The sequence below is a fragment of the Rhinoraja longicauda genome, chromosome 8, assembly GCF_053455715.1.
Source record: "Rhinoraja longicauda isolate Sanriku21f chromosome 8, sRhiLon1.1, whole genome shotgun sequence".
Classification (NCBI taxonomy): Eukaryota; Metazoa; Chordata; class Chondrichthyes; order Rajiformes; family Arhynchobatidae; genus Rhinoraja; species Rhinoraja longicauda.
Window position 1 is genome coordinate 69753649 of NC_135960.1, and position 25507 is coordinate 69779155.

The 25507-nt window shown below is 48.7% G+C and overlaps 1 protein-coding gene across 2 annotated transcripts in view; it reads right to left on the minus strand.

The window, feature by feature from the left end:
• Positions 1–354: 354 nt before the first annotated feature.
• The window catches only part of itgb5 (integrin, beta 5), an 88816-nt gene continuing 63663 nt past the window's right edge, over positions 355–25507 (minus strand). For both annotated transcript variants that reach the window (XM_078404189.1, XM_078404191.1), the window contains 5 exons: positions 14064–14286; positions 10971–11071; positions 5339–5458; positions 3142–3308; positions 355–858 (listed from right to left, as the gene is read on the minus strand). In XM_078404189.1, the coding sequence (XP_078260315.1) occupies positions 763–858; positions 3142–3308; positions 5339–5458; positions 10971–11071; positions 14064–14286 (707 nt within the window). In that variant the 3' untranslated portion in view covers positions 355–762. The remainder of the gene's footprint in view (positions 859–3141; positions 3309–5338; positions 5459–10970; positions 11072–14063; positions 14287–25507) is intronic.

The following is a 25507-nucleotide window of genomic DNA, read 5'->3' on the forward strand; positions in this document are numbered from 1 at the left end:
CCATCCATCACCAGCTGACACTAGGCCCATGCTATCCCACTTTCTCATCCACTCCCTACACACCAGGCATTCTACAGGGGGACAATTAAGACACGACTTTGGGATGTGGGAAGAAACCGGAGCACCCGGAGGAAACCCACGCGGTCACAGGGAGAACGTGCAAACTCCACACAGACAGCAGCCGAGGTCAGGACCCAACCCGGGTCTCTGGCGCTGCGAGGCAGCAACTCTAATCTGCCAATACTTAGACACATTTTCAATGCCTAAATGGCACAGGCAACTTTTTACTTCATTGTTAAAACTGATTACCGCGTGGGTTGCTAAAATGCCTTGATGTTCAATTCTGGGGCAATATGCCGGCATTAATTATTGTGCTTTAATATGCCAAAAATATTTATCATGGGATTAATGTTACCAACTACCTTAAAACATCCCATGATACACTCAACATTTATAAAGCCAGGCCGAAACGGGTATTTTCTTTAGTAAAAGTTTTGTCTCTTGGGAAAGGTTGCAGCATGAATCCCCAGCATGCACCAATCCCCATGGAGATGGTCTCTTCTCCAGGACCACTCGGCAAGAGCTCGAAATCGATGGCGCACGGTTATCTCCGGATCCAGGGCATGCCCCGGTTACCCACGTCTCGTTGCTGTGTAGGAAGCCATGGTCTGGCCTGGCTTCCAGGTGTTAGCCTGCCCGAGGAACAGGGGCACGTTCCAGTTGCCAGAGTCAGGTTGGAACTCAGGGCACGGACCGCGCCGTTCAGTCAATAATTCCGTTGTAGGCCTTGTTGTGCATCGTTGGGAGCAGTTCTACCGAGTGCACCGTGATGGCTGGCCTGTACAGAGGGTTGGTGGCCTGGAAGGGAAAGGGAAATGGCGGATCAAGCTGTCGTTCTTGCTGTAGTTCTTGCACCCAGCCCGCTGCATTGATAAATAACGCCAGACGCGCGTGCTGCCATTGCATCTGTGACCTGCAGCAGCAGCGCATCCAATTCTCACCGACCTTTCATTTTCTGAAACCGCCCCATCCCCGGGCACTTTCCCCTGCAACCGCACGAGATGCAACACCTGCCCCTTTACCTCCCCCCTCAACTCCATCCAAGGACCCAAACAGTCTTTCCAGGTGAGACAGAGGTTCACCTGCACCTCCTCCAACCTCATCTATTGTATCCGCTGCTATAGATGTCAACTTATTTACATCGGCGAAGCCAAACGCAGGCTTGGCGATCGTTTCGCTCAATACCTTCGCTCAGTCCGCCTTAACCAACCTGATCTCCCGGTGGCTGAGCACCTCAAGTCCCCCTCCCACTCCCAGTCTGACCTTTCTGTCATGGGCCTCCTCCAGTGCCATAGTGAGGCCCACCGGAAATTGGAGGAACAGCACCTCATATTTCGCTTGGGCAGCTTGCAGCCCAGCGGTATGAACGTCGACTTCTCCAACTTTAGATAGTTCCTCTGTCCCTCTCTTCCCCTCCCCCTTCCCAGATCTCCCTCTATCTTCCTGTCTCCACCTATATCCTTCCTTTGTCCCGCCCCCCTGACATCAGTCTGAAGAAGGGTCTCGACCCGAAACGTCGCCCATTCCTTCTCTCCTGAGATGCTGCCTGACCTGCTGAGTTACTCCAGCATTTTGTGAAATAAAAATGTCATTTTCTGGAGTTGTATTATCTTATAGAGGTGCACAACATCATGAGAGGCATTGGTCGGGTAGATGCACTGAGTAGGGGAATCGAGAACCAGAGAACATGTTGCGGCCTGCAACCACAACAACCTGACCGCGGGAGAGGACGGCAGGAGAAGGGAAAGACATTGTGGCCTTCCATCACAGTGAGGAGAGGACTGGAGGAGACTCACTGTGATGGATGTTTCTTTGATGGATGTTTCTTTTTTGTGTGTTTTTGGGGTTGGGTAATTTGAATGCCTATTTAATGCTTTTATTGTTGGACTGTGTTTTTGGGGGTTTTGGGGTTGTGTAATTTGAATGCCTATTTAATGCTTTTATTGTTGGGCTGTGTTTTGGGGGGTTTTGGGGTTGTGTAATTTGAATGCCTATTTAATGCTTTTATTGTTGGACTGTGTTTTGGGTTTTTTTTGGGGTTGTGTAATTTTAATGCTTATTTAATGCTTTTATTGTTGGACTGTGGGTGACTGAATTTCGTCCACTATTGGATGACAAATAAAGCTATCTTGAATCTTGAATCTTGAATCTTTAGTGGGAACCTGAGGGGTGGCTTCTTTACACAGAGGGTGGTGGGTGTGGGGAACAAGCTGGTACCTCTTGCCCATGCCAACCAACATGCCCCATCTACACTGGTCCCACTCACCCACATTTGGTCCCTTTAAAACTATCCTATCCACGTACCTGTCCAAATGTTTCTTAAAAGCTACGATAATGCCTCAACTACCTCCCCCAGCAGCTCTCTCCATACCCCCACCACCCTTTGCACCCCTCAGGTTCCAATTAAATCTTTCCCCCCCCTCACCTTAAACCTATACCTCTCATGATCTTTAGATTTAGATATACAGCGCGGAAACAGGCCCTTCGGCCCACCGAGTCCGCGCCGCCAAGCGATCCCCGCACACACACTAGGGACAATTTTTTTAAACATTTACCCAGTCAATTAACCTACATACCTGTACGTCTTTGGAGTGTGGGAGGAAACCGAAGATCTCGGAGAAAACCCACGCAGGTCACGGGGAGAACGTACAAACTCCGTACAGACGGCGCCCGTCGTCAGGATCGAACCTGAGTCTCCGGCGCTGCATTCACTGTAAGGCAGCAACTCTACCGCTGCGCCACCGTGCCCTTATACAACTCCATTAGATCACCTCATTATTCCTTGGAATTTATTCCTTGAAGTAAGTCCTAGCCTGCCGAGCCTCCCCCCATCGTTCAGGCACTTGAGTCCTGGCAACATCCTTGTAAATCTTCTCTGCTCCCTTTCCAGCTTTAAGACATCTTTCCCATAACAAGGTGGCCAACAGGGAACACAAGACTCCAAATGTGGCCTCACCAATGCCTTGCACAGCTGTGACATGACCTCCCGACCCTCTCTACTTAGTGCTTTGACCGACCGTTGGGTTATTTCTGTAGCGCCTACTCACGTGACAGAAGCGCGAGGGTGAACACAAGCCTTACCATCTCGTATCGTGCTCTGGACCGCTCGTTTTGAAACCGGGCAAACTCTTGCCTGTCATGAACGGTCACGATGAGTTTCCAAATGGCCAGCAGAGCAATGCCCACGGCCAGGATGCTGCCCACCACTGCCAGCAGGACTGTCATGGGGTCCGGCCCACTCGCACATTCTGCAAGGCAGGAGCAATCCGTCAATAAACAATAGATACAGCGTGGAAACAGGCCCTTTGGCCCACCGAGTCCGCGCCGCCCAGCGATCCCCGCACATTAACACTATCCTACACCCACTAGGGACAATTTTTACATTTACCCAGTCAATTAACCTACAAACCTGTACGTCTGGAGTGTGAGAGGGAAACCGAAGATCTCGAAGAAAACCCACGCATGTCACGGGGAGAACGTACAAACTCCGTACAGACGGCGCCCGTAGTCAGGATCGAACCTGAGTCTCCGGCGCTGCATTCGCTGTAAGGCAGCAACTCTACCGTGCCGCCGTAATGATGGAGAACGCAGTGAATTACCCTGACTGTGAGCCAAAAAGACCAGGCCGGATAGGATGGCCACAGAGACCTTGGTCGTGGATTCCACCCCAAGAATTTTAATCCTTCGGAAAACATACCTGACAAAATTTGAGTTGGTCAAAAGGAAGTTGTATTAATGTCAATGGGCATTTGTAGACCAGGGCTTCTGTAACAAGGGCCAGATGTGGACCAGGGAACGTGTAACCAGTTGTGGATCACGGTATCCGCTGGCAACGAGAGCAGGAAACACTTGCTGGAGATGGCAGAGCAATGAAAGAGATGGAGATTCCTAAATAAGCCGCAACCTTCCAGATAATGCTCAGGGAAGTGAGAAAGTACGTTGAAGGAGAGAGTGGGGAGAGACACAAAAAGCTGGAGTAACTCAGTTACTCAGAGTAACTCATTCTCACCTATGGAGAGAAGAAATAGGTGATGTTTCAGGTCGAGGCCCTCCTTCAGATTCTTCGCAACCCGAAACATCACCCATTCCTTCTCTCCAGAGACGCTGCCTGGCTCGCTGAGTTACTGTGGTATTTTGTGCCTATCTTCGGTTTAAGCAGTTCCTTGCTACAAGATGGAGAGATAGATTGGTCAGGAGATTGGGTTAGAAGATCCAAACATTCCGCCATTTTGACTGTCAGGCACAATACAACTACTGGCATGAGAGATGGTCAAATGGAGAACAAAGTCAGGTGCGTAACATACGTTAATGACAATACAGATGCTCCACGACTTGCGATGCTTCGACTTACGATATTTCCACTTCACGATGGTGCAAAAGCGATACACATTCAGTAGAAACCGTACTCCGAATTTTGAATGTTGATCTTTTCCCGGGCTTGCGATATGCAGTACGATACTCTCTCGTGATGCTGGGCAACGGCAGTGAGCCGCAGCTCCCAGTCAGCCACGCCATCACGAGTGGAAACATCTGCTACTCGACAGTGTACTTTGGCTTTGTGTTAGATGATTTTGCCCAACTGTAGGCGAATGTAAGTGTTCTGAGCACGTTTAAGTTAGGCTAGGCTATGATGTTTGGTAGGTTAGGTGTATAGGTGTATTAAATGCATTTTCCACTTTTGATATTTTCGATTTACAAAAATGTGTGTGTAGGATAGTGTTAGTGTGCGGGGATCGCTGGTTGGAGCAGACTCGGTAGGCTGAAGGGCCTGTTTCCACGATGTATCTCTAATCTAAACTAAACCTTGGCAGAAAACATACCTAAAATGGCCCGGGCGTAGCATCTTTAACACGAAATGCTGGAGTAACTCAGCAGGTCAGGCAGCATCTCGGGAGAGAAGGAATGGGTGACGTTTCGGGTCGAGACCCTTCTTCAGACTTTTGTGAATAAATACCTTCGATTTGTACCAGCATCTGCAGTTATCTTCTTATGCATCTTTAACATGTGCAGGGTCCTGAACATATACTTTCTATACTGGAAAAGTGAGTGAGAATCCGAGCTGAGCAGTGTAATGATGGAGAACGCAGTGCATTACCCCGACTGTGAGCCAGAAAGACCAGGCTGGATAGGATGGCCACAGAGACCTTGGTCGTGGATTCCACCCCAAGAATTATAATCCTTTGGAAAACATATCCGACAGAATTTGAGATGCACTATCGGAACATAACCCCATGGTAATTTGAGGAGCATCTGTATTAACGACAAAGGGACAACTTACCCGGCTCCTTCAGCGCAGTGAGGATAGATTTGCCGCTGACATGCTCGGAGTAGGTGAATCTCATGACACAGTCGTTCTCGGTCTTGTACAGGCACAGAACTGCGTCCTGGTCGGCGGTATCTGGGGGGGACAGGGGGAAGCGTTGGTCAGTGCCGTGGTAGGGAGGCCGTGTGGAGGCGGTGGTGGGTGATGAAGGTACTGCACAGTGCAGCCAGCTCCACCAACCCAATAACCTGGTCCCACTCCACGTCAGATCTCACCGGCACTCAGAACCACCGCCACAACCTCAAAGATCAAGACTCAAGATTCAATTTATTAGTCACATGTACCAATTAAGGTACAGTGAAATTTGAGTTACCACACAGCCATACTAAGTGAAAAGCACCAAGACACACAGCCACATAAAATAACATTCAACATAACCATCCACCACAGCGGATTCCGCGTTCCTCACTGTGATGGAAGGTAATGAAGTTGATCGTCTTCGTCTTTGTTCACCCACGGTCTGGGCCGACCGCGTTTGAACAAAGCTAAACAACCTATAGGCAGGACAAGGACAGTGAAATGGCCGCGGTCATGTTAGAGGGCAGTGAACCCTTGTTATAACGCACCCTGGTGGGGGGAGGGCGCAATGATGGCCATTTTTGCCGATTGTCCGCTATTACCGAGTAAAGGATTGTATAAGCAGTAGAGAAAAACAACTGCAGTTGTTGGTTAATACGCAAAAGGACACAGAGTGCTGGAGTAACTCAGCGGGTCAGGCAGCATCTCTGGAGAACATGGATAGGTGACGTTTCACAGAGTGCTGGAGTAACTCAGCGGGTCAGGCAGCATCTCTGGAGAACATGGATAGGTGACGTTGCGGGTCGGGACCCTTCCTCAGACTCTCGGTGTGGATCTGGGCCTGGAATCTAGGTGAGTTCATGGTGGCCAGGGGGAGAGGTGAGGATTTAAAAGTATCAGTTAATGTGGGGAGCTGAGATTCCCCCCCCCCCCCCCCCCCCCGATGCAGGAGCTTGATCGCCCCGATAAGGAGGTCCCGACCGCCGGCTATGGGAGCCAACGGAAGGCTCGAGGCCCCCGACCGCGGGAGAACAGAGAAGAGAAGAAGGTTGAACTTTTTTTCGCCTTTCATCACAGTGAGGAATGTGGAGGAGTCACTGTGGTGGATGTTCATGTTAAAATGCATCTTGTGTTCTGGTGCTTTTTATTGGTATGACTGTACGGCTAATGAAATTCCTCGTATGTTGCAAAGCATACTTGGCTAATAAAGTAGGAGTTTGAGTACGAGGGTGAGTGGATAAGTGCATGAGTGTATACGTGTACGAGTACGTGTACGTATACGTAAATTTGAGGAAGGATATTCTTGCTATTGAGGGCATGCAGCGTAGGTTTACTAGGTTAATTCCCGGAATGGCGGGACTGTCATATGTTGAAAGACTGGAGCGACTAGGCTTGTATACACTGGAATTTAGAAGGATGAGAGGGGATCTTATCGAAACGTATAAGATTATTAAGGGATTGGACACGTTAGAGGCAGGAAACATGTTCCCAATGTTGGGGGAGTCCAGAACAAGGGGCCACAGTTTAAGAATAAGGGGTAGGCCATTTAGAACTGAGATGAGGAAAAACTTTTTCAGTCAGAGAGTGGTGAATCTGTGGAAATCTCTGCCTCAGAAGGCAGTGGAGGCCAATTCTCTGAATGCATTCAAGAGAGAGCTAGATAGAGCTCTTCAGGATAGCGGAGTCAGGGGGTATGGGGAGAAGGCAGGAACGGGGTACTGATTGGGAATGATCAGCCATGATCACATTGAATGGTGGTGCTGGCTCGAAGGGCCGAATGGCCTCCTCATGCACCTATTGTCTACGTCTATGTGTAAGTTTATGTGTACGTCTATTTGTACGTGTACGAGTACGGTACTGGTACATGTATGAGTGTATGTGGATGAGTATTTCTATGGGTTTGTCGACGGGGATGGTTTCAGTTTGAGTTTGAGGATCAACAGTTTCAATGGCCGCAGCCCGCGGGCGGCTAGAGTACAGGTGAGGGTCGGTGGTGATGGCAGCGGCAGGCGTGGCCTGGGAATGGCCAGGGAGGCGGTGCAAGCCGGAGATGGCGTTGGCAGCCCTGCCTGGCGGTGAAGGTCGGTAAACGCTACAGGCTGCATGCGTTATACAGGTTATAAAAGATGTGGAGGCCGTCTATCTTTAAGGCGGAGATTGACGGATTCTTGATTAATACGGGTGTCAGGGCTTATGGGGAGAAGGCAGGAGAGTGGGGTTAGAAGGGAGAGATAGATCAGTCATGATTGAATGGCGGAGTGGACTCGATGGGCCGAATGGCCTAATTCTACTCCTATCACTTATGAACTCGAACAAGCTCTGCAATAACGAGGGTTTACTGTATTTAATAGATTGCGACCTTTTGTTCATTTTCTATCCACCGCAATGTCAGCTTCTTGCACAATGTTGGACTTTTGTCAAGTTTCATACTTTCTATGTGAATGTCTGTGACTTATTAGAATTTCCCAATCTACTTGAAATAGCAACGCGTGGTATGCGATCACAAAATCTACAGTCTTCGTCTGTGCCGTAAGCCAGGGGCATTTCCCAAATAACGCTGAATTTTAATCTTCAACCCAATCAACCCACCGTGGGGCGACACGGTGGCGCAGCGGTAGAGTTGCTGCTTTACAGCGCCAGAGACCCGGGTTCGATCCTGACTACGGGCGCTGTCTGCACGGAGATTGTACGTTCTCCCCGTGACCTGCGTGGGTTTTCTCCGAGATCTTCTGTTTCCTCCCACACTCCAACGACGTGCAGGTTTGTGGGTTAATTGGCTTGGTTATAAATGTCCCTGGTGTGTGTAGGGTTGTGTTAATGTGCGGGGGTCCCTGGTCGGTGCGGGCTCGGGGGGGAGGGGCCTGTTTCCGTGCTGTATCTCTGAACTAAACTAAAGAAAACCACAAATATATTACTGAGGAATACACATTCATGGTGACGTTTGCATTTGTAAATACAGAACGTGGAAATGACCAAGTATCATCAACTGAATTGCATCAGAGCACTTCCATTATTTATGTCTGTGTTTACAAGAGTATGCCCAGTACCACCATCATTGAATTGATCGACAGATCGACGGTGGCGTAGCGGTAAAATTGCTGCCTTACAGCGAATGCAGCGCCGGAGACCCGGGTTCGATCCCGACTACGGGTGCTGTCTGCACGGAGTTTGTACGTACAATGTAAAAATTGTCCCTAGTGGGTGTAGGATAGTGTTAATGTGCGGGGATCGCTGGTCGGCGCGGACCCGGCGGGCTGAAGGGCCTGTTTCCACGCTGTATCTCTAAACTAAACTCCAATCAAGCCACCTTTCCTTCCTCGAGCAGCACTGACATCTGATTTCCAGTCCAGGGTGTGATTTGGAAACAGGAACATGAACAGGAGGAGACCAGCGCACAGCTGAGAGCTGACATAATTATGAGATGCATAGATAGGGTATGTGTATAAAGTCCATGAGAGGAATAGATCAGGTAGATGCACAGAGTCTCTTGCCCAGAGCGGGTGAATCGAGGACCAGAAGACCTAGGTTAGACAATAGACAATAGACAATAGACAATAGGTGCAGGAGTAGGCCATTCAGCCCTTCGAGCCAGCACCGCCATTCAATGCGATCATGGCTGATCACTATCAATCAGTACCCCGTTCCTGCCTTCTCCCCATACCCCCTCACTCCGCTATCCTTAAGAGCTCTATCCAGCTCTCTCTTGAAAGAATCCAACGAACTGGCCTCCACTGCCTTCTGAGGCAGAGAATTCCACACCTTCACCACCCTCTGACTGAAAAAGTTCTTCCTCATCTCCGTTCTAAATGGCCTACCCCTTATTCTCAAACTGTGGCCCCTTGTTCTGGACTCCCCCAACATTGGGAACATGTTATCTGCCTCTAATGTGTCCAATCCCCTAATTATCTTATATGTTTCAATAAGATCCCCCCTCATCCTTCTAAATTCCAGTGTATACAAGCCCAATCGCTCCAGCCTTTCAACATACGACAGTCCCTCCATTCCGGGAATTAATCTAGTGAACCTACGCTGCACGCCCTCCATAGCAAGAATATCCTTCCTCAAATTTGGAGACCAAAACTGCACACAGTACTCCAGGTGCGGTCTCACCAGGGCCCGGTACAACTGTAGAAGGACCTCTTTGCTCCTATACTCAACTCCTCTTGTTACGAAGGCCAACATTCCATTGGCTTTCTTCACTGCCTGCTGAACCTGCATGCTTCCTTTCATTGACTGATGCACTAGGACACCCAGATCTCGTTGAACTCCCCCTCCTCCTAACTTGACACCATTCAGATAATAATCTGCCTTTCTATTCTTACTTCCAAAGTGAATAACCTCACACTTATCTACATTAAACTGCATCTGCCATGTATCCGCCCACTCACACAACCTGTCCAGGTCACCCTGCAGCCTTATTGCATCTTCCTCACAATTCACACTACCCCCCAACTTAGTATCATCTGCAAATTTGCTAATGGTACTTTTAATCCCTTCGTCTAAGTCAGGTTTAAGGTCAAAGGGGAAAAGATTTAATAGGAATCTGTGGGCAAACTTTTTCCACGCAAAGGGTGGTTGGTGAATGGAACGAGCTGCCAGAGGAGGTAGTTGTGGCTGGGACTATCCCAACGTTTAACAAACAGTTAGACATGTACATGGATAGGACAGGTTTGGAGGGATAGGGACCAAACGTAGGCAGGTGGGACTAGCTGGCCGGTGTGGGCAAGTAGGGCCTGTTTCCACACCGTATCGCTCTATAGGGTCAACAGTCAGAATCTTTTCCCCAGGGTGGGGAAATCTAATACTAGAGGGCATGGGTTTAAGGTGAGAGGGGCAGAGTATAACAGAGATGTACAGGATAACTTTTTTTTACCACAGAGGGCAGAGAGTGCCTGGGACGTGCTGCCAGGCGGTGACAGCAGCAGATACGATAGTGGCATTTAGGAGACTTTTGGATGGGCACATGGATTAGCAAAGGATGGGGGCATATGGATTATGTGAAGCCTGATAAGAGATAGTCTTGGCATCGTGGGCCGAAGGGCCTGTCTTTGTGCTGTACCGCTCTGGGATCTATACTTCTTTCCAATCATCCTGTCATGAAGGCTGCCCCAGCAGTTTCCCTTCTGCAGCTGCCCGCTGGTCTTTAGTGACTTGTACACAAACGCACCTCAGTCCCATTTCACACCAACACCACCCGATCGCTCATCACTTAACAAACAAACATTCCACTTCCCTGCTCAGTTCCACGTGAGCAACCGGGCGACACTCTATCTGCCTTGTTCTCACCCATGCCTTCAGCTTCTCCATATCTCCTGCCCACTACCTACACTCGCGTAACCCTTTCCCCCCCCTTAGTGCGGGTGTCAGAGGTTACGGGGAGAAGGCAGGAGAATGGGGTTAGGAGGGAGAGGTAGATCAGCCGTGATTGAATGGCGGAGTAGACTCGATGGGCCGAGTGGCCTAATTCTACTCCTAATCCTTGCGTAACGCGGAAGTATTCCTACAATCCCGACACTTGGCTACCATTATCTCCGGGTGAATGTTACGTTTAGAAACGGGGTTTACTCACTGAGGGCATCGACAGTCAGGATCTCGTCCTTGCAGAGTCTTTGGCAGGTCTGATTGTCCGCTAGTCTCCCCGACTTAAACAGCCGACACTCGATACACTCCCTGTAACAGAAGCAGCGACCCGGAATTACTCCGCATGCATTTCACAACAAATCTAATACATGAGGGCATGGCTTTAAGGTGAGAGGGGCTGAGTATAACGGAGATGTACAGTACTACAGAAGCCAGTGTGCCTGGAACGTGCTGCCCGAGGGTGGTGGAGGCAGATACCATTGTGGCATTTAAGAGACTTTTGGACAGGCAGTGTAAGAAAATAACTGCAGATACTGGTACAAATCGAAGGTATTTATTCACAAAATGCTGGAGTAACTCAGCAGGTCAGGCAGCATCTCAGGAGAGAAGGAATGGGTGACGTTTCGGGTCGAGACCCTTCTTCAGACAGGCACATGGATATGCAAGGAATGGAGGGATATGGATTATGTGCCGGCTGATAAGAGCATCCCATCTCAACATGAACAATGAATGCAAGAGCTATCTATCTTGTTAGCTTTAGGTTTATCACTGCCACGTGTACTGAGATACAGTGAAAAGCTTTGGTTTGTGTGTTATCCAAAGATCAGATATACTATTCAATGGTGGAGTAGACTTGATGGGCCGAATGGCCTAATTCTAATCCTATTCCTTATGTCCTTATGCCTAACGCTGAGGTATTCCTACAATCCCTACACTTGGGTACCATTATATCCAGGTGAAATTTACTTTTAGACACAGGGTTTACTCACTGAGGGCATCGCCTGTCCCCCTCCCATCAACTCCCCCTCCCATTCCCAGTCTGACCTTTCTGTCCTGGGCCTCCTCCATTGTCACAGTGAGGCCCAGCGCAAATTGGAGGAACAGCACCTCATATTTCGCTTGGCAGCTTACACCCCAGCGGTATGAACATTGACTTCTCTAACTTCAGACAGTTCCTCTGTCTCTCTCTTTTCCCTCCCCCTTCCCAGTTCTCCCACTAGTCTTCCTGTCTCCTACTACATCCTATCTTTGTCCCGCCCCCTCCCCTGACATCAGTCTGCAGAAGGGTCTCGACCCGAAACGTCACCCATTCCTTCTCTCCCGAGATGCTGTCTGACCCGCTGAGTTACTCCAGCATTCTGTGTCTACCTTACTATTCATCAATGCAACCGAGTCAAACTCGAGTATAACAGAGAGAGCAAAGGGGAAGATACAGAGTGCAGAATATAGTCTGAAGAAGGGTCTCTCCACAGATGCTGCCTGTCCCGCTGAGTTACTCCAGTCTTTATGTCTATCTGTAGAATATAGCTGCTGGATTTACAAATGGGAAAGAGATGTAGAAGCATGGTGCGACAGTATTGGCCGATAGATCTCTCAGACCAACATGCAGAGAGGTGCCACAGGAATCAAGGATTTGGGGAGAAAGCAGGAACGGGGTACTGATTCTGGATGATCGGCCATGATCACATTGAATGGTGGTGCTGGCTCGAAGGGCCGAATGGCTTACTCCTGCACCGAGTTTTTTTCTCTACTCCTCTTGTGATCCCCTGCCTCTGTCATTTGCTGCTGGGACTCTCATCTGTGTTACTCTCATTTCTAGACCATTACAATAGACAATAGACAATAGGTGCAGGAGGAGGCCATTCGGCCCTTCGAGCCAGCACCACCATTCAATGTGATCATGGCTGATCATTCTCAATCAGTACCCCGTTCCTGCCTTCTCCCCATACCCCCTGACTCCGCTATCCTTAAGAGCTCTATCTAGCTCTCTCTTGAATGCATTCAGAGAATTGGCCTCCGCTGCCTTCTGAGGCAGAGAATTCCACAGATTCACAACTTTCTGACTGAAAAAGTTTTTCCTCATCTCCGTTCTAAATGGCCTACCCCTTATTCTTAAACTGTGGCCCCTGGTTCTCCGGTGGACCTGACCATTCATACTCGCTCTGTTAACATGAAACCATATTTAGCTGCTGTGTAATAATGACAGTAAATGTACCCTTGTACACCAAAGTTGCTTGCAGGATTTTAGTTTAGTTTAGAGTTTAGTTTAGTTTAGAGATACAGCGTGGAAACAGGGCCTTTGACCCACCGAGTCCATTCTGACCAACAATCACCCATTCACACTAGTTCTAGGTTGTCCCACTTTCTCATCCACTCCCTACGCACTAGGTGCAATTTACAGAGGGACAATTAACCGACAAACCTGCACGTCTTTGGGAATGTGGGAGGAAGCCAGAGCACCCGGAGAAAACCCATGCAGTCACAGGGAGAACTTGCAAACTCCACACAGACTGCACCCGAGGTCAGGATCCAACCCGGGTCTCTGGCGTTGTAAGGCAGCAGCTCTGATCTGCCAACACTTAGACAAATTCCCCACGCATAAATGGTGCAGGCAACATTTTACATTATTGTTAAAAATGATTATTGTACAGTTTGCTAAAATGCATTGATGCCAACTCTTTTCAATTCTGGGGCAATATGCCGGCACTAATTATTGTGCTTTGTTATTCCAAAAATATTCATCATGGGATTAATGTTACCAACTATTTTAAAACATCCCATTATATACTCAACATTTATAAAGTCAGGTCAAAACATGTTTTTTTCTTTTGTAAAAGTTTTCTCTCTTGAAAAAGGTTGCATCCATCTCATACTCTAGGACCATAGTTGATGGCCTCAGCATAAAAGGATGGTGAAGAAGAGGAATTTCTTTAATCAGAGGGTGGTGAATCTGTGCAATTCATTGCCACAGAAGGCTGTGGAGGCCAAGTCAGTGGGTAATTTTAAGGCGGAGATTGAGAGGTTTTTGATTGGTACGGGTATCAAAGGTTATGGGGAGAAAGCAGGAGAAAGGGGTTGAGAGGGACAGAGAGATCAGCCATGATTGAATGGCGGAGTAGACTTGATGGGCCGAATAGCCTGATTCTGCTCCTGGAACATATGAACTTATAACCACGCACCAAACACAATGAAGTGGTCTCTCCTTTAGGGGCACTCGGCAGTAGCTGTAAATGGCTGTGCCATCTGTGCATGTGGAATGCCAAGTGGATGTGTTCTGTTGCGGATCTGTTACGGTGCCTACCTTTTAGTGCCACAGGCATCAGGGCAGGTGGGGCACTTCTCACAGGTATCTCCGAAAGCCCCAGGTTCGGTACAGGAACACCGGCCGCAGGCACAGTTGCCCCTTCCGCTGCAAATCTGCCCGTCGTCCGACAGGCAGGTGTCCAGCTCAGTCGAGCAGTTGCAGTTGTCTCCAACCCAGCCCGCGCGACACTTGCATTCACCGCAGTGGCATTCTCCGTGACCTGGGAACACAACAAGGAGCCTTGGTGAGAGACTCTCCAGGTAGTCAGTACCCCGTCTCCACCCAAAACGTCACCCATTCCTGATGCTGCCTGTCCCGCTGAGTTGCTCCAGCATTGTGTGTCTATCCCCATGTCACAAGAGGCATCTCTGGAGGGGAACGTGTGATAGAACTGGACACAGCCGCCCGCGGCAGCTGGAGCCATCCATGGGCAATGGGCGTGCAAACCTTAGAGAGGTTGGAACCTTGGAACTGAAGAAAGAAAAGATGACAACAATGATGAAAGATGAATTAAAGGGTTATACAGTGTGGAAACAGGCCCTTTGGTCCAACTCGCCCAGGCCAACCAACAAAGAGTAAGAAAGTGTGGAAACAGGCCCAACTTGCCCAGGCTGATCAACATGCCCCATCTACACTAGCCCCACCTGCCTGCATTTGGCCCATATCCCTCCAAACCTACCCAATCCATGTACCTGTCCAAAGATTTCTTAAATGATTTGATAGTACCTGCATCAAGTACCTCCTCCGGCAGCACATTCTACACACCAGCCACTCTTTGTGCAGAAAACGTTACTCCTCAGGTTCCCATTAAATCTTTCTACCCTCACGTTAAACCTATGTCCTCTGGTTCTCGATTCCCCTACTCTGGGCAAAAGCGTTTGTGTGTGTTTACCCGATCTACTGTTTACAGTGTATTATGGTTACATATTGTGTTGTGCTGCAGCAGGTCAGAATTTAATTGTTCCATCTCAATATCAATAGTCAATAGTCGTTTATTTGTCACATACACATAAATGTGTAGTAAAATGAAACATTACCCGCAGTTGAACAATAAGACCAATAAGAATAATCAATAAAAATGCAATAACACATACAATCACAACTAACACCAAACAAAAAGAAACATCCATCACAGTGAGTCTCCTCCAGTCCCTCCTCACTGTGATGGAAGGCCACAATGTCTTTTTCTCCTCCCTGCCGTCTTGTCCCGCGGTCAGGCTGTTGGAGTTGCCACGTCGGGGCGGTCGGGGCACCCGATATTGAAGCCGCCGCTGGACGGTGAAAAGTCCACGGCCTATTTCAGGCCGCGCCGGACGGTGAAAGGTCCGTGACGGGCCGACCCAAGCCCCGCGATTCGGGGCGAGCGAACACGCTGCCTCTGCCGCTGCCGGAGCTCCCGATGTCGGCCCCCATCCAGGGGCCTGCGGGCTTCCGACGTCCACGCGGCCCGCGCCGGAGCCTCCGGAGACGAGTCGCAGCCGCTCCCGCAGCATCCGCAGGCAGCCAGCACCGCAGGTGGTGAGTCCGGGCCGTGGGCTCTGCGAACCAGAGACCCAGGTGGTCCCAGGTGCATGGCCGATGGTGGTAGGCCGCAACGGGAACGGAGACACAACACAGAACAAAGGTCGCGTCTCCGTTCGGGAGAGAGAATGTTACAGTTACAGTTCCCGTTCCCCCCCCCTCCCCAAAACATAACATACAACACTACATCAAATTAAACAACAATTCAGACAAAAACAACAAAAAACACAAAAGACAGACGGACTGCAGGCACTTATGACTCTTGATGTATTCTCCTCGTGATTTTGTACACCTCCATAACAACACCCCTCATCCTCCCGTGCTGCAAGGATTAAAGCCCTAGCCTGCCCAACCTCCAGTCCCTCGAGTCCTGGAAACATCCTTCTCTGAACCTTTTCAAGCCTTTCCTATAACATGGTGACCAAAGCTGAACACAATACTCGAAATGTGGCCTCACCAACGTCTTATATAACTGGAACATGACCTCCCAACTTCTCGACTCAATACTCTGATGAAGGCCAATGTGCCAAAAGCCTTCTTGACCACCCTCTCCACCTGTGACACCAATTTCAAGGAAGTTTTTTTAATTAGACATCACGTGAGCCATTACTACTTATTGCTCACCCCCCCTCCCAATGCCCACCAGTTCTGTATTGTCACTAATCTCTTGAAAATCTCCTTGCTAAATATCTGAAAACACTGAGATAATTATCAACTGGCTCCTGGAATATGTTTGCTTGGAACATTTTCAGTTCGTCTATTAGTTCCATCTAATGTTTAGTTTAGAGATGCAGCGCGGAAACAGGCCCTTTCGGCCCACCGTGTCCGCGCCGACCAGCGATCCCCGCACATTAACACTATCCTGCACCCACTAGGGACAATTTTTACATTTACCAAGCCAATTAACCTACAAGCCTGCACGTCTCTGGAGTGTGGGAGGAAACCGAAGATCTCGGAAAAAACCCACGCAGGTCACGGGGAGAACGTACAAACTCCGCACAGACAGCACCCGCAGTCGGGATCGAACCCGGGTCTCCGGTGCTGCATTCGCTGTAAGGCAGCAACTCTACCGCTGCGCCACCGTGCCGCCTGTAAACCAAAATCTTCACAGTCACGGTTCTACCTGACACAACTGATTTTTTTTGCCAGCTCTTGTTCACATTTTCTCTCAAGAGTGTTCTGTGTTCTACTCAATCTTTATACTTCCTGACTGTGTAAGGAAGACGGAGGCACACATCTACTTGTTTTACCAAAACATGTGAAACATTTCTGTGGGAATAACTGATGTTCCAAGCAAACATATTCCAGGAGCCAGTTGATAATTATCTCAGTGTTTTCAGATATTTAGCTAGGAGGCTGCAACATGACTTAGATAGGTTAGGTGAGTGGGCAAATGCATGGCAGATGCAGTATAATGCGGATAAATGTGAGGTTATCCACTTTGGTGGCAAGAACAGGAAAGCAAACTATTACCTGAATGGTGGCCGATTAGGAGAAGCAACGAGACCTGGGTGTCGTGGTACACCAGTCATTGAAATTAGGCATGCAGGTGCAGCAGGCAGTGAAGAAAGCGAATGGTATGTTGGCATTCATAGCGAGGGGATTTGAGTATAGGAGCAGGGAGCAGGTTGTACAGGGCATTGGTGAGACCACACCTGGAGTATTGCGTACAGTTTTGGTCTCCTAATCTGAGGAAAGACATTCTTGCCATAGAGGGAGTACAGAGAAGGTTCACCAGATTGATCCCTAGGATGGCAGGACTTTCATATGAAGAAAGACTGGATAGACTCGGCTTGTACTCGCTGGAATTTAGAAGATTGAGGGGGGATCTGATAGAAACTTGCAAAATTCTTAAGGGGTTGGACAGGCTAGATGCAGGAAGATTGTTCCCGATGTTGGGGAAGTCCAGAACAAGGGGTCAGTTTAAGGATAAGGGGGAAGTCTTTTAGGACCGAGATGGGAAAGGTTTTTTTCACACAGAGAGTGGTGAATCTGTGGAATTCTCTGCCACAGAAGGTAGTTGAGGCCAGTTCATTGGCTATATTTAAGAGGGAGTTAGATGTGACCCTTGTGGCTAAAGGGATCAGGGGGTATGGAGAGAAGGCAGGTACAGGATACTGAGTTGGATGATCAGCCATGATCATATTGAATGACAGTGCAGGCTCGAAGGGCCGAATGGCCTACTCCTGCACCTATTTTCTATGTTTCTATGATTATGAGGCTTTTAGACAGGCACATGGATATGCGGGGATTGGAGGGATATGGATCGTGTGCAGAGGCAGAGGGTAAACATGGAGACGGCAATCACTGAAAATATGTATGTCCCGTGCTATGTTCAACCGCTGGACTAGAAGCAACCAAAAGAAATTGGCATGCAAATAAGTATTTATTTGTGTACTTGACTTCTTTAGGATGTTGTGTTAAAATGTTGGGAGTCTGATGTAGACTGTATTAACCACTGAATCACAACTCATCATTAATGAGCCCATGTGGAATAACATTGGCCTCAATCAGTAATGCGCTGTGAGAGGGATTTCGTACTCATGGCCAAGCCCTGCAGCAAAAGTGGGCGAGAAAACTACCTTCTATATAGATTCTCTCATTTCACAAGCACAAAATCATTCGATTTGGTGTGTGACTCGACTTATTGCCACTTTGTTTTGAATGTGATATTCCGCAGATGGATAATCAGTTCCATGAATGTTACACATCTGTTACTTATACAGTTCAGCCGTGACATCATGTAAAATTATTTCATCGGGTATAAATGCTTCGGAAAAAAACAAGGTTGTGAGTGTCGCTCTTTGAAAAATGCGTACAAAAAAATCTTTCTTGGTTACAGTCAATTTCCCCACATTTTTTGCAAATATTTATGGTCAGCAGTTCCAATTAACCACACTGCAAATAAATTATCGAGACAAAGTTAATTTACTTCTGCAGTATCTGTGCCAGTTATTCCCACAGAGGAAACAGAAATGTTTCAGATGTTTTGGTAAAACAAGTAGATGAGAGTCCCCAAACTCCCTGATCAGTCAAATACATTCGGGAAGTGTGAAGATTGAGTAGAACATTGTAGAACAGTGCAGTGTAGGAAAGAACTGCAGATGCTGGTTGTACTCTGAAGATAGACACAAAATGCTGGAGTAACGCTGGGCGACACGGTGGCGCAGCGGTAGAGTTGCTGCCTTACAGCGAATGCAGCGCCGGAGACTCAGGTTCAATCCTGACTACGGGCGCCGACTGTACGGAGTTTGTACGTTCTCCCCGTGACCTGCGTGGGTTTTCTCCGAGATCTTCGGTTTCCTCGCACACTCCAAAGACGTACAGGTATGTAGGTTAATTGACTGGGTAAATGTAAAAATTGTCCCTAGTGTGTGTAGGATAGTGTTAATGTGCGGGGATCGCTGGGCGGCGCGGACCCGGAGGGCCGAAGGGCCTGTTTCCGCGCTGTATCTCTAAATCTAAATCTAAATCTAAACTCAGCGGGACAGGCAGCATCCCCGGAGAAAAGGAAATGGGTGACGTTTCTGGTTGAGATCTTCAGCACAGGAACAAGCCCTTTGACCCGCAGTGTCGGGCCCAAGCACGACACCAAGTTAAACTAATCCCCAGTGCCTGCATGTGATCCATATCCCTCCATTCCCTGCATATGCGTGTGCCTGTCTAAACGCTTCATAAACATCAGTATCGTATCTGCCTCCACCACCACCCCCGGCAGTGCGTTCCAGGCACCCGCCATCTTGCACATCTCCCTTAAACGTTGCCCCTTTACATTTTGTCAATTCCATCCCCTCAGCTAAAAGCTATGCTGCCCGTCTTTGACTATTGTGACTGCTGTAATACTAGGTATGCCATGGATAGATGCATTTTGTCAGGATGCATCGCAGCTTGCTTTGGGAACAGCTCCATCGAGGACCGCAAGAAATTGCAGCAAATTGTGGACACAGCCCAGACCATCACGCAAACTAACCTCCCTTCCATTGACCCCATTTATACCTCACGCTGCCTCGGCAAGGCCAGCAGTATAATCAAGGACCAGCCTCACCCTGGCCACTCCCTCTTCTCCCCTCTCCCATCAGGCAAATGGTATAGAAGTGTGAAAACGCACAGCTCCAGATTCAGGGACAGTTTCTTCCCAGCTGTTATCAAGCAACTGAATCATCCTAGCACATCCAGAGAGCAGTGCTGAACTGCTATCTACCTCATTGGAGAACCTTGGACTATCCACTGCACTGTGGCACAGCGGTAGAGTTGCTGCCTTAAAGTGAATGCAGCGCCGGAGACTCAGGTTCGATCCTGACTACGGGCGCCGTCTGTATGGAGTTTGTACGTTCTCCCCGTGGTCTGCGTGGGTTTTCTCCGAGATCTTCGGTTTCCTCCCACACACCAAAGACGTACAGGTATGTAGGTGAATTGGCTGGGCAAATGTAAAAAAAATTGTCCTTGGTGTGTGTAGGATAGTGTTAGTGTGCGGGGATCGCTGGGCGGCGCGGACCCGGTGGGCCGAAGGGCCTGTTTCCGCGCTGTATCTCTAAATCTAAATCTATCCTTGATCGGACTTTGCTGGCTTTACCTTGCACTAAACGTTATTCTCTTATCAAGTATCTGTACACTGTGAATGGCTTGATTTAATTATGTATTGTCTTTCCGCTGACTGGTTAGCACGCAACTACAGTTTTTCAATGTACCTCGGTACACGTGACAATAAACCAAACTGAACATTGAATGCTGCCGTTCTCTGTATTTTGCACATTTATTGATGCTGGGAGCCCACAGCACTCCTCCTCCTCCTCCTCCTCCTCAGCTCCACATGACCCAGGGAGAATCGACAATTCTCACCTTTACTGGCCCCTTCCGTAATCTTTGCTCTCTTAATATATGCAGGCAAGATAGAAACATAGAAAATAGGTGCAGGAGTAGGCCATTCGGCCCTTCGAGCCTGTACGCACCGCCATTCAATATGATCATGGCTGATCATCCAACTCAGTATCCCGTACCTGCCTTCTCTCCATACCCCCACAAGGGGGTATGGAGAGCCACAAGGGCTTTAGCCACAAGGGCCACATCTAACTCCCTCTTAAATATAGCCAATGAACTGGCCACAACTACCTTCTGTGGCAGAGAATTCCACAGATTCACCACTCTCTGTGTAGAAAAAAAACTTTCTCATCTCGGTCCTAAAAGACTTCCCCCTTATCCTTAAACTGTGACCCCATGTTCTGGACTTCCCCAACATCGGGAACAATCTTCCCGCATCTAGCCTGTCCAACCCCTTAAGAAATTTTGTAAGTTTCTATCAGATCCCCCCTCAATCTTCTAAATTCCAGCGAGTACAAGCCGAGATCTCACCACTGGCTCTCCACCTCTCCCACCCTCCGGAATGTTCTACAGCTGCTGTGTCACGCAGGAGACTACACACAATCCCGGAGTCATGCCCGCAACTACAAGATTGCCTCCGTATCCCCCTCTGTATTCATTGCCCCAGTCGGCCTCTCATCCCTGCCAATATCATTGCACCAGGTACAGTCAAGTGCATGTGATAGGAGCAGAATGAACCCATTCGGCCCATCAAGTCTCCTCCGCCATTCAATCATGGCTGATCTATCTCTCCCGCTCAACCCCATTCTCCTGCCTTCTCCCCATAACCCCTGACACCCGCACTAATCAAGAATCTAGCTATTACCGCCTTAAACATATCCACTGACTTGGCCTCCACAGCCGTCTGTGCCAAAGAATTCCACAGATTCACTGCCCTCTGGCTAAAGAAATTCCTCCTCATTCCCTTTCTGAAGGTACGTCCTTTTATTCTGAGGCTGTGCCCTCTAGTCCTAGACTCTCCCACTGGTGGAAACATCCTCTCCACATCCACTCTACCCAGTCCTTTGCTCCTTGCTTGCATCGTGAGTTTACCCGAGGAGGGAGAGGAGCGGCTTCTCTCTCTGGCCTTGGAGCTCGTTGGGTGTTAAGGGCAGTATTTCCAGACTGTGGGCCAGTGACAATATCCAGATCTTGTGTGTGGACCAGCAAGTGCCTGCATTGTACGATGTTACTTCTGCTATCCTCCATGTTATTTGTGATTGTTGAGCCAGAGATAAGAGTCATAGAGCCATTCAGTGTGGAAAGAGGCCCTTCGGCCCAACTTGCCCACGCCGGGCAACATGTCCCATCTACACTAGTCCCACCTGCCTGCATTTGGCCCATATCCCTCAAAACCCATCCTATCCATGTACATGTCCAAACGTTTTTTTTAATGTCGACTTGGTCTTAAAAATCTGCTTCCAGTCATATTCTGTGTTCTAATGGGAGAGTCTAGGTCCAGAGGGCACAGTCTCAGAGGAGTAAATGACGCACCTTTAGAAATGGAGACGAGGAGGAATTTCTTTAGTCAGAGGGTGGTGAATCTGTTGGATTCATTGCCATAGAAGGCTGTGGAGGCCAAGTCATTGGGTATTTTTAGGGCGGAGATTGGCAGATACTTGATTGCTACGGGTGTCAAGGGTTATGGGGAGAAGGCAGGAGAATGGGTTTGAGTGGGAAAGATAGATCAGCCAAGATTGAATGGCGGAATAGACTCGATGGGCCGAATGGCCTAATTCTGCTCCTGTCACTTGCAAACTTGTGAGCCCCAGTCAACAAAACCAGAAGTGCAACTCTGCACGACATCACTTTCCAATAGCTTGCAGTTTTGGGAGTCTCGTGACCTTGAAATTGCACAAAAGGAAAGCGAGAGAAATGATACCTTCCCTTTTCCAGGATTGCAGCAATCGCTCGATTTTCAATGCTGTCTGAGCCGTTGAGTGACTCCAGCACTTTGTGTCTGATTATTTCCAATGTCTGCATTATAATAGTTCACCAGCCTGTACAGTCAACCTCACATGCCCTCATCTGGCATTGACATCAGCAAAAACTATGAGCAGGCGTTGAGGTCCCAGTTGCTGTGAATCCTGGGCGAGGTAGTGCAAAGGATGTTTGGCGTCCGATGGGACCTTGCTATGTTAAAATGCGTGGAATACTGCATGGAACAGCATCTTAAAATGCGTGCAACTCTGCCGTGATCACCCCAGTCTCCAGTGACGCAGGAGAACACAACCCTTCCAGTCCTCGCACAACTCTGAACACTAAACAGACTTGTTGACTCGGAATCAACAGAGAACAGTCCCATTTACCCAGCGCCATCACCACTCACCAAGCGAGATTTAAAAAAGGCACAACATGCAAAACAATCTCCCTGTTCCCATCTTGCAGACAATCTTCAGCATCTGCTGGAATGTGGGTCTCTAGCCACGGGCTAAGTCAGCCAACGAGACGTTGAAAAAATGCGAACATGTTTGCTTGTTCAGTTCTCTTCGTGACTCATCCAAGAACATGCAACTCTTCCAACATGTCCTGGACAACATTCACTGATGTGGGTTTCAACTCTCAGACAACATTCCTTGGGTGGACTGATGCGTGGGAACAATTGTTGGACAACACTCACGGAGTGGGCTGATGTGGACATCGATTGCTGGACGCCATCCCTTGGATGACTGGTCAGGGTATCAAGTCCCAGACAACAGTCACCGATGCATGGTGCCAATTCCTGGACAACATTCCCTGGGTGGCTGATCGGGTTAACATGGGCGGCATGTTGGCGCAACGGCAGAGTTGTTGCCCCACAGCGCCAGAGACCCGGGTTCGATCCTGACTACACGTGCTTGTCTGTACGAAACTTGTATATTCTCCCAGTAACTTGCGTGGGATTTCTCTGGGTGTTCCGGTTTCCTCCCACACTCCAAAGACATAGGTTAATTGGCTTGGTATAATTGTAAATTGTCACTAGTGTGTAGGATAACGCAAGTGTGCAGGGATCGCTGGTGGGCGTGGACTCGGTGGACCGAGGGGCCTGTTTCTGCGCTGTATCTCTAAACTAAACTTAAACCAGTCTGAAGAAGGGTCTTTTCTTCAGAGATGCTGCCTGTCCCGCTGAGTTACTCCAGCTTTTTGTCTATCTTCAGTTTAAACCAGCGTCTGCAGATCCTTCCCAAAATAAATTAAACGTTTAGATTTAGATTTTTAGGTTTAGAGATACAGCGCAGAAACAGGCCCATCAGCCCACCGGGTCCGCGCCGCCCAGCGATCCCCGCACACTAATACTATCCTACACCCACTAGGGACAATTTTTACATTTGCCCAGCCAATTAACCTACATATCTGTACGTCTTTGGAGTGTAGGAGGAACCCGAAGATCTGGGAGAAAACCCACGCAGGTCACGGGGAGAACGTACAAATTCCGTACAGACGGCGCCCGTAGTCAGGATCGAACCCGAGTCCCCAGCGCTGCATTCGCTGTAAGGCAGCAACTCTACCGCTGCGCCACCGTGCCACCATTCTTCCTCGAATGTAAAACCAGCCCTCTACCAACACTCTCCTCCGCCTAGCAGAGCTCTGGTCCTTACCCGTAACAACTTCTTCGACGACTCCTATGTCCTCCAAATCCAAGGCGTAGCCATGGGCACTTGCATGGGCCCCAGCAATGCCTGCCTCTTTGTAGGGTACATCGGCCAATCCCTGTTCCTGGTGTACATTGGCCCTATCCCCGAACTCTACCTCACCACGGGACTAAACTACACTAAGTCCTAGACAACACTCACTGGTATGGCCATCAAGTCATAGACATGAATTTGGTAATTCCACCATAAATATCGGGCCCTTCTTTAGTGTTTGACGGCATTCAGTTTCATTAAAGTATTCTTCAACGTGATCACGAGTCAGGGGATGGTCCTGACTCCAGAATAGTCTTTCCTTTGGTAAACTAAGTTATAATTCAGTTTATTATTGGCACGTGTTGCTTGCTATCTAGTCAGCGGAAAAACTATACATGATTGCAATCAAACTATCCACAGTGCACAGACTCAGGATAAAGGGAATAACATTTAATGCAAGGTAAAGTCTCGTGTAGTCTGATTGAAGATAGTCAGAGGGTCTCCAATGAGGTGGATGGGAGGTCAGCACCGTTCTCTAGTTGGTGATAGGACAGTTCAGTCGCCTGATAACGTCTGGGAAGAAACTATCCCTGAATCTGGAGGTGTGTGTTTTCACACGTTAAATACCAGTTGTCACATCTGAATGGGTAGCAAAGACAGAGTGAGGTATAAACAAAGCAGAGAGACAGAACAACACTTGAATAGTTACGTTGAATCTGTACCACTCCCAGAGTGTTGTGTTTGGCCTCTTACCATTGTACGACAATGGGTGAAAACTGCTGGAGAGCCATGAAGTGACTGCTGAAGCCTGCTTTTGTACAGAGCTTGGATTCCTGGAGAGCGGAGCAGGAGAATGGGATGGGGTAGATGCTGTATCTCGTGCGGCAAGGTGGGGAAGCGCCGTGAGATGGGGGGTGGTTGTTGGAGGTGGAGAGAAGATTTGGTGAAGGAGAGTTCAGGAGGGCATGGTCCATTGAGAATGCTAAAAGGGCAGTGGAGGAGATGAGGTTCCCGGTAGTGGGTCCGGTTTTGGGTTAGGGAGGATGTTCCATTCATCACAGGGCTGGTGGGATGAAAGTGGCATCAAGTGGAAGGCGATTCTTGTTCCAGGTCAGGAGCTCTTTTGCACCTTGTGAACTGCTTACACCACAGCCGCTGTTAGCCAATGGCGGAGGAAATGAAGGGTTTAGTTTAGATAAGTGTGAGGTTATCCACTTTGGTGGTAAGAATAGGAAGGCAGAGAATTATCTGAATGGTGTCAAGTTAGGAAAAGGGGACGTACAATGAGATCTGGGTGTCCTAATGCATCAGTCACTGAAAGGAAGCATGCAGGTACAGCAGGCAGTGAAGAAAGCCAATGGAATGTTGGCCTTCATAACAAGAGGAGTTGAGTATAGGAGCAAAGAGATCCTTCTGCAGTTGTACAGGGCCCTAGTGAGTCCGCACCTGGAGTACTGT